At 44.3% G+C, this 15,025-nt stretch overlaps 1 protein-coding gene across 18 annotated transcripts in view; it reads left to right on the top strand.

Annotated features, from left to right (window-relative positions):
* LOC106606768 (voltage-dependent P/Q-type calcium channel subunit alpha-1A) overlaps positions 1-15,025 on the top strand; it is a 138,066-nt gene that overhangs the window by 68,916 nt on the left and 54,125 nt on the right. For all 18 annotated transcript variants that reach the window (XM_082972773.1, XM_082972759.1, XM_082972781.1 and 15 more), the window contains 7 exons: positions 1,784-1,883; positions 2,401-2,561; positions 2,805-2,945; positions 3,336-3,537; positions 7,950-8,114; positions 9,058-9,168; positions 12,284-12,367. In XM_082972773.1, coding sequence (XP_082828899.1) covers positions 1,784-1,883; positions 2,401-2,561; positions 2,805-2,945; positions 3,336-3,537; positions 7,950-8,114; positions 9,058-9,168; positions 12,284-12,367 — 964 coding nt within the window. The remainder of the gene's footprint in view (positions 1-1,783; positions 1,884-2,400; positions 2,562-2,804; positions 2,946-3,335; positions 3,538-7,949; positions 8,115-9,057; positions 9,169-12,283; positions 12,368-15,025) is intronic.

Raw genomic sequence — 15,025 nt, 5'->3', positions numbered from 1 at the left:
GGTTCTGGGGGCTGGTCATGCTGGAGCTAGAGAGCAGAGGGAGACAGTGGAGGTTCTGGGGGCTGGTCATGCTGGAGCTAGAGAGCAGAGGGAGACAGTGGAGGTTCTGGGGGCTGGTCATGCTGGAGCTAGAGAGCAGAGGGAGACAGTGGAGGTTCTGGGGGCTGGTCATGCTGGAGCTAGAGAGCAGAGGGAGACAGTGGAGGTTCTGGGGGCTGGTCATGCTGGAGCTAGAGAGCAGAGGGAGACAGTGGAGGTTCTGGGGGCTGGTCATGCTGGAGCTAGAGAGCAGAGGGAGACAGTGGAGGTTCTGGGGGCTGGTCATGCTGGAGCTAGAGAGCAGAGGGAGACAGTGGAGGTTCTGGGGGCTGGTCATGCTGGAGCTAGAGAGCAGAGGGAGACAGTGGAGGTTCTGGGGGCTGGTCATGCTGGAGCTAGAGAGCAGAGGGAGACAGTGAGACCTAGGAAATGCTGCTCATGGAGATCAGACATACACATGCACACAAATACTCACACACACGCTATCGCAGGCAGATGTTGTAAACACACACACATACCTGCACACACGCAGAAACAGATGTGTAAACACACCCCTCCACACACACACACACAGTCAGCCACCAGTAAGTAGCATTACATCTGGTGTAACAGCTGCAGCCGCAGCAGGAGGTTCTAGAAGACCTCAGGCATCCCCCACCATGACCTCTGACCTTGGAGAGGTCACAGCTGACCGTTTACCCCCTGAGGCTGAGTAGGGAAGACACAGGGAGAAATCTGGAAATCTCTCACTGAGATGCAAGTTAGTTAGTTCCTTAGTTAGTCAGCTAGCCACCTAGTTAGCTAGCCAGCTAGTTAGTTATTCACTCAGATCTTACAGTATATGCAATTGGGACAGAGTTACCTCCACCAACCAGGTGCTAGGGCTAGTTTCTCTTCTCTATATGACCAGATACTCAGAGAGAATCCTGTCCACTCCCACACATGTTAGTATGTCCACAGTCTCCCCTCTAAAAAAAAAAGAAAGAGGTTTGGCTTGGCATTTCAGTCCAGAAATGCCTGCACAATATGTTTGTCTTTGCCAAAGACCAAGACACAATGTCATGCTGTTTGGGCTATGCTATGAAACCAGCTTGGGGAGGGGAGTGGTAGAGCTAGTGTCTCTGTGTAGAAAAGTTCCCCATTCCTCTAGCTATCAATGGAGAACAAGGTTTCAATACAGCATGGGAAGCTATAGGTTTCAAAGCAGCATGAGTAGACTGCACTGTTTCAGTATTTCAGTGCATGTGTTCGTGGGTTCAGTCACCTTGCTTAGTGTTGGATGATGCATTGCACAGTGCTAGAGTTGTTGAGAGTAGTTTGAATGGAACAATCCATTTTTATATAGCATGTAACAGCTATACAGAAAGCTGAAAGTACAGTGCAACTTAACCTTGTAGAAGTAGTCTGTCATAATACAGCATGCTAACCGTGTCTGAGTTCCTGTCAGTGAGTGAACTCAGCAGCTACCTTCTAGGAATGGTCTCCTACTACTTCTTCTCTCTTCTATTTGAATCAAGAGGGGCTACGCCAGCTTCCTCCATGTCCCGCCCCCTCCCTCTCTGACTGTTTGTGTGTGTGTGTGTGTGTGTGTGTCCATGCGTGCGTGTGTGTGTGTGTGTGTGTGTGTGTGTGTGTGTGTGTGTGTGTGTGTGTGTGTGTGTGTGTGTGTGTGTGTGTGTGTGTGTGTGTGTGTGTGTGTGTGGTGTGTGGCGCGCGCGTGCGTGCGTGCGTGTGTGTGTAACAGGGGGAGCAGTAAGGGGAAAGACATCAGCACAATCAAGTCTCTGAGGGTTCTGAGAGTGTTGCGACCTCTGAAGACTATCAAGCGTCTTCCAAAGCTCAAGGTACGTTCAACTCTAACCACGTTAATTACTGTCTGTTAACAGCCACATCCACCATTCTGATAAACATTTCTCCCAGGACCTTACAGTGTCCAGGCTGTTGGACCTCTTATTTGTCTCATTGTTAACCTTTATTTAAATCTGCACAGGGTTTTCTGGCTTTTTAGACACTGCCCCAGTCGCATACAGATGGGCTGTGTGCCTTTGTTTGACTGTGTATCTCTGTGTCTCCAGGCTGTGTTTGACTGTGTTGTTGTGTATCTCTGTGTCTCCAGGCTGTGTTTGACTGTGTTGTTGTGTATCTCTGTGTCTCCAGGCTGTGTCTGACTGTGTTGTTGTGTATCTCTGTGTCTCCAGGCTGTGTCTGACTGTTGTTGTGTATCTCTGTGTCTCCAGGCTGTGTTTGACTGTGTTGTTGTGTATCTCTGTGTCTCCAGGATGTGTCTGACTGTGTTGTTGTGTATCTCTGTGTCTCCAGGCTGTGTCTGACTGTGTTGTTGTGTATCTCTCTGTCCACCAGGCTGTGTTTGACTGTGTGGTCAACTCCCTGAAGAACGTCCTGAACATCCTCATCGTCTACATGCTCTTCATGTTTATATTTGCTGTGGTGGCCGTGCAGCTGTTCAAAGGAAGATTCTTCTTCTGCACTGACGAGTCTAAAGAGTTTGAGCGCGACTGCAGGTCAGGAGACACACTCATGAAGACACACATACTGTATGGACACAAGATGTAGACACACACACACACACACACACACACACACACACACACACACACACTCACACACACACACACACACACACACACACACACACACACACACACACACACACACACACACACACACACACACACACACACACACACACACACACACACACACACACACAGTATTAAGTACGAACAATCTGTTGTGTGTTCCAGGGGCGAATATCTAGTCTATGAGCGGAATAATGAAGTGAAGGCGCAGAAGCGGGAGTGGAAGAAGTACGATTTCCACTACGACAACGTGCTTTGGGCCCTGCTCACCCTCTTCACCGTGTCTACTGGAGAGGGGTGGCCGCAGTAAGTACAGTACAGACACACACACACACATGTGCACGCACGCACACACACACACACACACACACACACACACACACACACACACACACGTGCACTCACACACACACACACACAGACTGATAGACACACAGACACATGTTCATGCACACACTCAAAAAAACGATTTCTCGCTCTCTCTCTCTTTCTCTCTCTCTCTCTCTCACTCTCTCTCTCTCTCTCTCTCTCTCTCTCTCTCTCTCTCTCTCAAACACACACATACACATACACATACACATACACATACACATACACATACACACACCAAAACACATAAACACAACCCCCAGCCAAACACAACTGCCCCACTCCCCCTATCATAACCATCCCTCTCTCCTCTCTACCTTCCACCAGGGTGCTGAAACATTCAGTGGATGCGACCTATGAGAATCAGGGCCCGAGCCCGGGGTACCGGATGGAGATGTCCATCTTTTACGTGGTGTACTTCGTGGTCTTCCCCTTCTTCTTCGTCAATATCTTCGTAGCTCTCATCATCATCACTTTCCAGGAGCAAGGAGACAAGATGATGGAGGATTACAGTTTAGAGAAAAACGAGGTGAGAAGAGAGGGACAGGAGGGGGAGGGAGAAGGCAGAGAGGTTGGAGAAGAATGACATGAAAAAGTGATGGCAAAGATACTGTATTTAAAAATATATATATTTAACCTTTATTTAACTAGGCAAGTCAGTTAACCTCCCTGGATAAGGTCCCCGTCAACAGCCAGTGGAATCGCGTGGCGCGAAATACAAATACCTCAAAAATGCTATAGCTTCAATTTCTCAAACATATGACTATTTTAGACCATTTTTAAGACAAGACTCTCGTTAATCTAACCACATTGTCCGATTTCAGGAGAGTACCCTGCCAAAAATAATCACACAGCCATTTTCAAAGCAAGCATATATGTCACAAAAACCAAAACCACAGCTAAATGCAGCACTAACCTTTGATGATCTTCATCAGATGACACTCCTAGGACATTATGTTATACAATACATGCATGTTTTGTTCAATCAAGTTCATATTTATATCAAAAAACAGCTTTTTACATTAGCATGTGATGTTCAGAACTAGCATACCCACCGCAAACTTCCAGTGAATTTACTAAATTACTCACGATTAACGTTCACAAAATACATAACAATTATTAAAAGAATTATAGATACAGAACTCCTTTATGCAATCGCGGTGTCAGATTTTAAAATAGCTTTTCGGCGAAAGCACATTTTGCAATATTCTGAGTACATAGCCCGGCCATCACGGCTAGCTAATTTGACACCCACCAAGTTTGGCCCTTACCAAACTCAGATTTACTATAAGAAAAATTGGATTACCTTTGCTGTTACTCGTCAGAATGCACTCCCAGGACTTCTACTTCAACAACAAATGTTGTTTTGGTTCCAAATAATCCATAGTTATATTCAAATAGCTCCGTTTTGTTTGTGCGATTTGGTCAGTATCCGAAGGGTGACGCGCGAGCACTTTCGTGACAAAAAATTAAAAATATTCCATTACCGTACTTCGAAGCATGTCAAACGCTGTTTAAAATAAATTTTTATGCTATTTTTCTCATAAAATAGCGATAATATTCCAACCGGGCGACGTTGTGTTCATTCAAAGAGAGAAAGAAAAACATGGAGAATTCACATGAACGCGCATCTCCAGTGTCACTGTTCTCAGCCTGAACACTCACAAAATCTCTTGCTGTTTTTCGCCCAGAAACTGGAGAGACGTCATTCCGCTTTCTGGCGCCTTCTGAGAGCCAATGGAAGCCTTAGAAAATGTCACGTTACAGCAGAGATGCTGTATTTTCGATAGAGACGCCACAGAAGGAGAACAAATTGTCAGACAGGCCACTTCCTGTATGGAATCTTCTCAGGTTTTGGCCTGCCATATGAGTTCTGTTATACTCACAGACACCATTCAAACAGTTTTAGAAACTTTAGAGTGTTTTCTATCCAAATCTACTAATTATATGCATATTCTCGTTTCTGGGCAGGAGTAGTAACCAGTTTAAATCGGGTACGTTTTTAATCCGGCCGTGCAAATACTGCCCCCTAGCCCCAACAGGTTAAGAACAAATTCTTATTTACAATGACGGCCAACCCCGGCAAAAACCCTAACCCGGGCGACGCTGGGCCAATTGTGCACCGCCTTATGGGACTCCCAATCACGGCCAGTTATGATACAGCCTTGAATCGAACCAGTGACTCCTCTGTAGTGACTCCTCTATCACTGAGATGCAGTGCCTTAAACCACTGCGCCACCCTGGAATTGTACATTTTTTTTGCTATTATTTGTAACAACCCCAGGCTTTTAAGAGTGTGACAAAAATAAGAGTGTGACAAAAACATCCAAGGGAGGATGCTCAGTTGGGACCGTGACTAGCATGCTCTCCTTAAGAACAGATGGCCTGGGTACCTCCTCCCAGCTGCCCACTGCACTGAGGCTAGGTAACACTGTCACCATCGATAAATCCACGATAATCGAGAATTTCAAGAAGCATTTCTCTACGGCTGGCCATTCTTTCCTCCTGGCTACCCCAACCCCGGCAAACAGCTTTGCACCCCCCGCAGCTACTTGCCCAAGCCTCCCCAGCTTCTCCTTCACTCAAATCCAGATAGCAGATGTTCTGAAAGAGCTGCAAAACCTAGACCCGTACAAATCAGCCGGGCTAGACAATCTGGACCCTCTCTTTCTAAAATTATCCGCCGCCATTGTTGCAACCCCTATTACCAGTCTGTTCAACCTCTCTTTCATATCGTCCGAGATTCCTAAAGATTGGAAAGCTGCCGAGGTCATCCCCCTCTTCAAAGGGGGTGACACTCCAGACCCAAATTGTTATAGACCTATATCCATCCTGCCCTGCCTTTCTAAAGTCTTCGAAAGCCAAGTTGATAAACAGATCACTGACCATTTCGAATCCCACCCATACCTTCTCCGCTGTGCAACCCGGTTTCTAAGCTGGTCACGGGTGCACCTCAGCCACGCTCAAGGTACTAAACGATATCATAACCGCCATCAATAAAAGATTGTACTGACGTCTTCGGCAGACTCAACAGCCTTGGTTTCTCAAATGACTGCCTCGCCTGGTTCACCAACTACTTCTCAGACAGAGTTCAGTGTGTCAAATCGGAGGGCCTGTTGTACGGACCTCTGGCAGTCTCTATGGGGGTACCACAGGGTTCAATTCTCGGGCAGACTCTTTTCTCTGTATACATCAACAATGTCGCTCTTGCTGCGGGTGATTCCCTGGAGACTGGAGACACAGATTCCCAGACGACACCATTCTGTATACATCTGGCCCTTCTTTGGACACTGTGTTAACAAACCTCCAAACAAGCTTCAATGCCATACAACACTCCTTCTGTGGCCTCCAACTGCTCTTAAACGCTAGTAAAACTAAATGCATGCTTTTCAACCGTTCGCTGACCGCACCCGCCCGGCCGACTAGCATCACTACCTTGGACGGTTCTGACTTAGAATATGTGGACAACTACAAATACCTAGGTGTCTGGTTAGACTGTAAACTCTCCTTCCAGACTCATATTAAACATCTCCAATCCAAAATTAAATCTAGAATCGGCGTTCTATTCCGCAACAAAGCCTCCTTCACTCACGCCGCCAAACATACCCTAGTAAAACTGACTATACTACTGATCCTCGACTTCGGCGATGTCATTTACATAATAGCCTCCAACACTCTACTCAGCAAACTGGATGCAGTCTATCACAGTGCCATCCCTTTTGTCACCAAAGCCCCATCTATCACCCACCACTGCGACCTGTATGCTCTAATCAGCTGGCCCTCGCTACATATTCGTCGCAAGACCCACTGGCTCCAGGTCATCTATGTCTTTGCTAGGTAAAGCTCTGCCTTATCTCAGCTCACTGGTCACGATAACAACACACACCCGTAGCACGCGCTCCAGCAGGTATATCTCACTGGTCATCCCCAAATCCAACACCTCCTTTGGCTGCCTTTCCTTCCAGTTCTCTGCTGCCAATGACTGGAACGAATTGCAAAAATCACTGAAGCTGGAGACTTATATTTCCCTCACTAACTTTAAACATCAGCTATCAGAGCAGCTATCCCGATCGCTGCAGCTGTACATAGCCCATCTGTAAATTGCCCATCTGATCTACCTACCTCACCCCATATTGTTTTTATTTACTTTTCTGCTCTTTTGCACACCAGTATTTCTACTTGTACATCATCATCTGCACATCTATCACTCCAGTGTTAATTTGCTAAATTGTAATTACTTGCTACTATGGCTTATTTATTGCCTTACTTCTTCATGCCATTTGCACACACTGTATATAGACTTTATTTTTTTCTATTGTGTTATTGACTGTACTTTTGTTTATTCCATGTGTAACTCTGTGTTGTTGTTTGTGTCGCACTGCTTTGCTTTATCTTGGCCAGGTCGCAGTTGTAAATGAGAACTTGTTCTCAACTAGTCTACCTGGTTAAATAAAGTTGAAATGCAATTTTTTTAAATTAATAAAAATGTAAAATATGATGGGGAAAAAACATGACTGTAAAGAATTCATTACAACAACAAAAGATTTAAGTTATAAACTTTCTAACAATTGGAACTCAAACAAATGGAACAAAGGAAAAAAACTAATTTGAATAAATGTGGGTTTTGACACTCTTATGTAGGTGTCATAACCAGCCATAAAATAATTAAATATATGTCACAACAGGTGACATATTTGGGTCATGACAGTGTTATGACCATATTATGACAGGTTATGACAAGTTATGTCAGCTGTTATGACATATGATGACATGGTTCGGACCGTGTCATAACGGTCCTACCAAGAGTTGCTGAATATCTTCTCATCTTTAGAACAAAAGCCTACACATCCTGTGGGTTTGCAGGATCAGGGTTGAAGACCACAGCACTTTCAGTGAGATATTAACCCATTGTTGTCTGTCTGTGTATGTGTGTGTTTCCAGAGAGGCTGCATAGACTTCGCCATTAATGCCAAACCGTTGACGCGACACATGCCTAAGAACAAGCAAAGCTTCCAGTATCGTATGTGGGAGTTTGTGGTGTCGCCGCCATTCGAGTATACGATCATGGCTATGATCGCGCTCAATACTATCGTACTGATGATGAAGGTACAACAAGCCTGGACACTGATTATATCACTTCATATATACCCTCACTCCTTTCACACACACATCTAAACACGGAAGTCTCTCTCTCTCTCTCTCTCTCTCTCTCTCTCTCTCTCTCTCTCTCTCTCTCTCTCTCTCTCTCTCTCTCTCTCTCTCTCTCTCTCTCTCTCTCTCTCCATCTATCTACCTATCTGATTTAACTAATGTTTCTGCCTCTGTGTGTGCTAACCTGTGTGAGTGTCTCTATCTGTCTTCATATGTGTCTTCCTCTCTGTCTGTGGTTGTCTGTGTCTCTGTGTGTGTTTGGATGTGTCTTCCTCTCTGTCTGTGGTTGTCTGTGTCTCTGTGTGTGTTTGGATGTGTCTTCCTCTCTGTCTGCGGTTGTCTGTGTCTCTGTGTGTGTTTGGATGTGTCTTCCTCTCTGTCTGCGGTTGTCTGTCTCTGTGTGTGTTTGGATGTGTCTTCCTCTCTGTCTGCGGTTGTCTGTGTCTCTGTGTGTGTTTGGATGTGTCTTCCTCTCTGTCTGCGGTTGTCTGTGTCTCTGTGTGTGTTTGGATGTGTCTTCCTCTCTGTCTGCGGTTGTCTGTGTCTCTGTGTGTGTTTGGATGTGTCTTCCTCTCTGTCTGCGGTTGTCTGTGTCTCTGTGTGTGTTTGGATGTGTCTTCCTCTCTGTCTGCGGTTGTCTGTGTCTCTGTGTGTGTTTGGATGTGTCTTCCTCTCTGTCTGCGGTTGTCTGTGTCTCTGTGTGTGTTTGGATGATATGTGTCATATTCCTTTATGCATTTATTTCTGTCTCTGTATTGGTGTTATTGTGCATTTCTGTGTACTTGTGTATGTCTATGTGCATATATTTGTATATGCATGCATGTGCAAATATTTGTGCATGTGTGTGCGCATGTGGGTGTGTGTATGTGTGTGTTTGTGTATGTGTGTATGTGTGTAGTATGACGGAGCCTCTCCGGCCTACGAGGCTGTGCTGGCCAACCTGAACATCGTGTTCACCTCGCTGTTCTCCATGGAGTGTGTGCTCAAGATCATCGCCTTTGGAGTGCTGGTAAGTGTGTCACACACGTCTTCCAATGATGATAGGAATACATTTTAGATGTAACTAACTAACTAACTACATATAACTAACTAACTAAGCAATCTATCAATCTAACATGCCAAAGCTTGCCCTCAAAGTATTGTCCTATAGCGATCTGAGAATGTAACTAATTAGCTAGCTAACTACATGTAACTAACTACATTGAATCTAAAGATCTGTCTATCTGTCTCTCTATTTACTATCTACTGGTAGTATGTGTATAAATGTATAGAGATTATTATTGTTTTTCCCAGTTAATAAGCTATGTGTACTGTAGCAGTCACCTGGGTATTGAGAGAGACAAATGGCTGTAGTCAGTGGAAGGTGTGCAGACACTGAGAGATAGAGGGATGGGTGAGAGGAGAGTGAAGGAGAGGAGAGAGGCACTGAGACAGTTTGAGGAAGAGTGGTGGGAAGATATATGGAGAAGAGGGGGAAAAATTAGAGGAGAGAGAGAGAGATAAAGAGAGAGAGAGAGTGCGAGAGAGAGAGAGGGTAGGGGGAGACAGAGAGAGAGAGGGGAGAGAGTGAGAGAGAAAGAGAGAGAGAGAAAGTTTTTAGATTTAAATAACCTTTATTGGGTCTGGGAACCCTCAACACAATAAACACTCAAACAAAACCGTGGTTACACATCAATTAAAAACACAACACCAAATCTTCCTCCACACTAACTCTACACAACAGCCTCTGAATACCCCATATACTCATAAACAGATCAATGTTGTTAACCATTTTGGCAATAGGCAAACTCAACCCTCAGTCTCGCTGCCAACATCCCCTCCAGCATTCCCACCACATCCGCAGACCCCTGTCCCCGAATACTGTTCTTTCGTGTCTTCCATAGTGCTAATTTAGCTGCCCTTGACACAAAATTAAGCAAGAGAACTACACCCCTTCAACTAAACCTGTACTTTGGCCCAAAATATAAACTGTTGGGAAGAGAAAACCTCTCCCAGAGCAGAGAACCAGCTAGTGATCAGGTCAATCATCCCGACCAACCTGGGACACTGTCAGAACAGATGTGCCAGAGTTTCAGACTCCGGTGAGTCCAAAAACATAAACACCTGTCGCCGAAAAGACATAACCTGTTTCAAAGCCGGGTGTTTGAAACGACATAACCTGTTTCAAAGCCAGGTGTTTGCAACCCAATGGGACAATCTTAATTGAACTTGCAAACTTCCCAAACCGCAATAACTCGTGCTTCAATAGCTCATTGGGAATAAACGGCGGTACATTAGAAATTGTTACTCTTGTTGACGGAGAAAAAAGCTGCGTAACTTGAATAAACATAGCTTTAAGAAGTACACCATGCTCAATCATCCAATCAACAAGACACTTCTTTAAGAAGTACACCATGCTCAATCATCCAATCAACAAGACACTCTTCTTTAAGAAGTACACCATGCTCAATCATCCAATCAACAAGACACTCTTCTTTAAGAAGTACACCATGCTCAATCATCCAATCAACAAGACACTCTTCTTTAAGAAGTACACCATGCTCAATCATCCAATCAACAAGACACTCTTCTTTAAGAAGTACACCATGCTCAATCATCCAATCAACAAGACACTCTTCTTTAAGAAAAACACCACTGCTTTATTCATCCGGGATGCATAAGCAACATTCTCATAGCCGACCTTCTCTCCTACGGCGACCAGAAACTCCTCCACCATGACAGTAGCTTCAGTAACACACCTAAAGCCGTGCCGAAGTGACAGGGACGACGTCCCCATGTGGGTCACCATCCCCGCCAAAACCAGGGCAATTCCGACAAGAAGTACAATATACTTAATACTACCACAATATACTTAATACTACCACAATATACTTAATACTACCACAATATACTTAATACTACCACAACAATAAATAATAATAACCTTATTCATGCATAGAAAATGGCAAACCACCAAGAAAAGGAAACTCCAGACAACACTCACTCATACAACTCCCAGCATGCACCAAACACTCCCAACATGCAGAGTGAGAAAGCGAGAGAGAGAGAGAGAGAGAGAGAGAGAGAGAGAGAGAGAGAGAGAGAGAGAGACTAATAAAAAGGAAAGTCAGGGATTTTAGGGATGGTAAAGATTTAGTGGAACAAGAACAAAGAGGACACACACAGATAAATACACACACAGATAAATACACACACAGACATACATGCCTAGTGAAAATGCACAGAGAGTATGGTGTTTTATTTAGTTATGTCCTAATGCACAGAGAGTATGGTGTTTTATTTAGTTCTGTCCTAATGCACAGAGAGTATGGTGTTTTATTTAGTTCTGTCCTAATGCACAGAGAGTATGGTGTTTTATTTAGTTCTGTCCTAATGCACAGAGAGTATGGTGTTTTATTTAGTTCTGTCCTAATGCACAGAGAGTATGGTGTTTTAATTAGTTATGTCCTAATGCACAGAGAGTATGGTGTTTTATTTAGTTCTGTCCTAATGCACAGAGAGTATGGTGTTTTATTTAGTTCTGTCCTAATGCACAGAGAGTATGGTGTTTTATTTAGTTCTGTCCTAATGCACAGAGAGTATGGTGTTTTATTTAGTTCTGTCCTAATGCACAGAGAGTATGGTGTTTTATTTAGTTCTGTCCTAATGCACAGAGAGTATGGTGTTTTATTTAGTTCTGTCCTAATGCACAGAGAGTATGGTGTTTTAATTGGTTCTGTCCTAATGCACAGTTTGGCTGATGGCTTATACATGGCACCCAACAAAGGGCTTCTACTGCAGCAGCAGTCACAATACAGTATGTACCACAATCCTGTGAGCCTTTCTCTTTTTCAAACAACCAGCCAACCAACCAGCCAGCCAACCAACCAGCCAACCAACAAGCCAACCAACTAACCAACTCTCTCTCTCTCTCAGACTCTAGTCATATATGTTGCTGGAATGACTTCAATATGGCATAACTGACGTTCATTTTATCTCGTCTAATCTATGGCCTGTTCCCGTCTGACACTGACTCACCTTTTTTATCCTTTCTCTCCTCAATCTCTTTCCTTTCTTCCTAATCTTTCTCTGTTTCCTTCCCTCCCTCCCTCCCTTCCCCCTCCCTCTTTCTCTTCTGCCCACAGAATTACTTCAAAGATGCCTGGAACATTTTTGACTGTGTGACAGTCCTGGGCAGCATTACAGATATTTTAGTGACTGAGCTCGGGGTAAGTGAGGAGGCAGGGGGAATTAACAGTGGGAAAGGGAAAGGGTGTGTCAGCAAGTTCAGTGGTATGAGTGGGAGAGTGAGAGGCAGAGAGAGAGAGAGAGAGAGACAGGCAGAGAGAGAGAGAGGTAGAGAGAGTGAGACAGGTAGAGAGAGAGAGAGAGAGAGAGAGAGAGAGAGAGAGGGAGAGAGAGAGGTAGAGAGAGTGAGACAGGTAGAGAGAGAGAGAGGGGGGGACAGATAGAAAGAGAGCAGGGCACATAGAGAAACAGAGAGAAAGGCAGAGACTGTAGTGTACAGGATCTTGCATTGCTCAGTGAAGCATGAACATATTTTGAAAGCCTTATATAATTGTCCCAGTTGGTGGAGAGCAGAGCACAGAGACCTGGATCATGGTAGCCCAGCCACCACTGACAACACTCAGGAGACTAACACACACACACACACACACACACACACACACACACACACACACACACACACACACACACACACACACACACACACACACACACACACACACACACACACACACACACACACACACACACACACACACTCATGCATGTACACACCCAGACTACTCTACTGATCTGCTAGGCAACCTGACAGCCAATAAAATAACCAGCCTCAAAACAATCTGGCCAATCGGTCTGTTCCTCTAGCCAGGCAACCACTTAGCAACCAGTTGGATAGTGAAAAATGATAGCCAATGAGGTAGACACACTAGTTATTCAGGCAGGTAATGTGGTGTGTGTGTGTGTGTGTGTGTGTGTGTGTGTGTGTGTGTGTGTGTGTGTGTGTGTGTGTGTGTGTGTGTGTGTGTGTGTGTGTGTGTGTGTGTGTGCGCGTGCGGTGTGTGTGTGTGTGTGTGTGTGTGTGTGTGTGTGTGTGTGTGTGTGTGTGTGTGTGTGTGTGTGTGTTGTAATGCCTTTATAAACCATATTATGAAATTTGAATGTTGTGTGTCTCTGAGACAGTCCTGACAGCTATACCCTTTGTTTCCATTAAAAACACCTAAACTCTATCAACCCAGGTCCTGGAGAGCTATATGCTTTTATAACCAGCCCAGCACCAACAGATCTGATTACTCCTCATCGGGACCTTGATTGGTTGAATCAGGTGTGTTACTGCTGGGCTGGAACAAAAGCTTGAACATCATGTAGCTCTACATGACAAAGGTTGGTGACCACAGGCATAATCATAGAAATTAAATCAGATGTTATTTCAATGGGTATAATATTTTGACATAATGTTATATCATGTATATTATGATTACAAAATATCTTCATAGTGGCAAGAGTTTTTCCTGACTACATGACTTGAACTAGACCCTCGTTTTTCCTGTCAGTTCTTATGGTGAGGAAAAACTCCTGTTCCCAACTATGCTCTATAAGCCGTCCTACCAGGTGTTACTGGCAGTGGATGATAATGGCATAAGAATCAGGTGGAATTGGTTCCTCCTCTCTAAACTGACCTCAGATCAGTCTGAGACACCATTTGCTCGAGAGGGACCTTTGAACATGAAAAAGCAAGCCCTGTTCTTGGATCAGTCCAGTGGTAGTCCATCAAAGCAGCCTTTAATTTGGGTCAGCTCAAGTTAAAGCTGTAGCTGCCATTGCGCTGATTCAAACACACGACTTGACAATCATGTTCCTTTTCCTCGCAATCCAATGGAAACTTCTTAGTGCGTTGATGTTAAAAGTAATCTCATGTTAGGTGTAATCTCATGTTAGGAGTAATCTCATGTTAGGAGTAATCTCATGTTAGGAGTAATGTCATGTTAGGAGTAATCTCATGTTAGGAGTAATGTCATGTTAGGAGTAATCTCATGTTAGGAGTAATCTCATGTTAGGAGTAATCTCATGTTAAGCGTAATAATATATTTTTTTAACTTCACCTGTTTCCTAGTCGTTGATATCCCTGCTGTTGTATGTATGGAGACAGTGTTATGACTGAACTGAACTCAGTAATAATGAGTGTACATAATGACAATTCATTTCCTGTTTTATCTTTTTTTACATGCTTTCTTTAACTCTACGCTACTTAATGGCAACTACTTCGTCCCTCTCCCTTCTGACGAATCCATCCAATCAAAATGCACTATGTGTCCATCCATGAAACCTGGCCTGGCCAATCGCACTCTTTGTTAAATCAACCTCCAAAAATGCTGCTATAAATCATGTCATCTGCAACATCCACATGTAGATGGTTTGTACTTTTTTGGAGACTTTAATTACTGCATCCATTTCCTGGTGTGGCTGTGGTGATGCATGTTGCTCGACTCCTCACCCTGGCAGTGACCCCTGACCTTTGATCTCTGACCCAGGTTTGACAAGATGACTCGACTGACCTCCTGCTCCCAGTCACCGGACAGAGACATTCGACCAATCCCAAATGGACTACTCCTTGTATAGATCTAAAAGGATCAGATAGGATTTAGCAAATATTCCACCTAGCCTATCTGGATGGGTTCGTTGTCAGATTACTGATACCAATCCAATGCTTTCAGATCTACACATGTGATAGGCCTAGAGGGGCTTGAGGTCAATTTGGAATTGGCCAGTAGTCATTGTCCTAATAGCCTTCAGGTTCTGATTTAATACTGTTCAAATGCATTCTTCCTTCCCTTACTTGAAGTGATCACAGCTCTGATCTG

This window comes from Salmo salar, chromosome 03, assembly GCF_965601325.2.
Source record: "Salmo salar chromosome 03, fSalSal1, whole genome shotgun sequence".
Taxonomy (NCBI): Eukaryota; Metazoa; Chordata; class Actinopteri; order Salmoniformes; family Salmonidae; genus Salmo; species Salmo salar.
The sequence above is the reverse complement of the archived record's forward strand: the minus strand, read 5'-3'. Positions and strand labels throughout refer to the sequence as shown.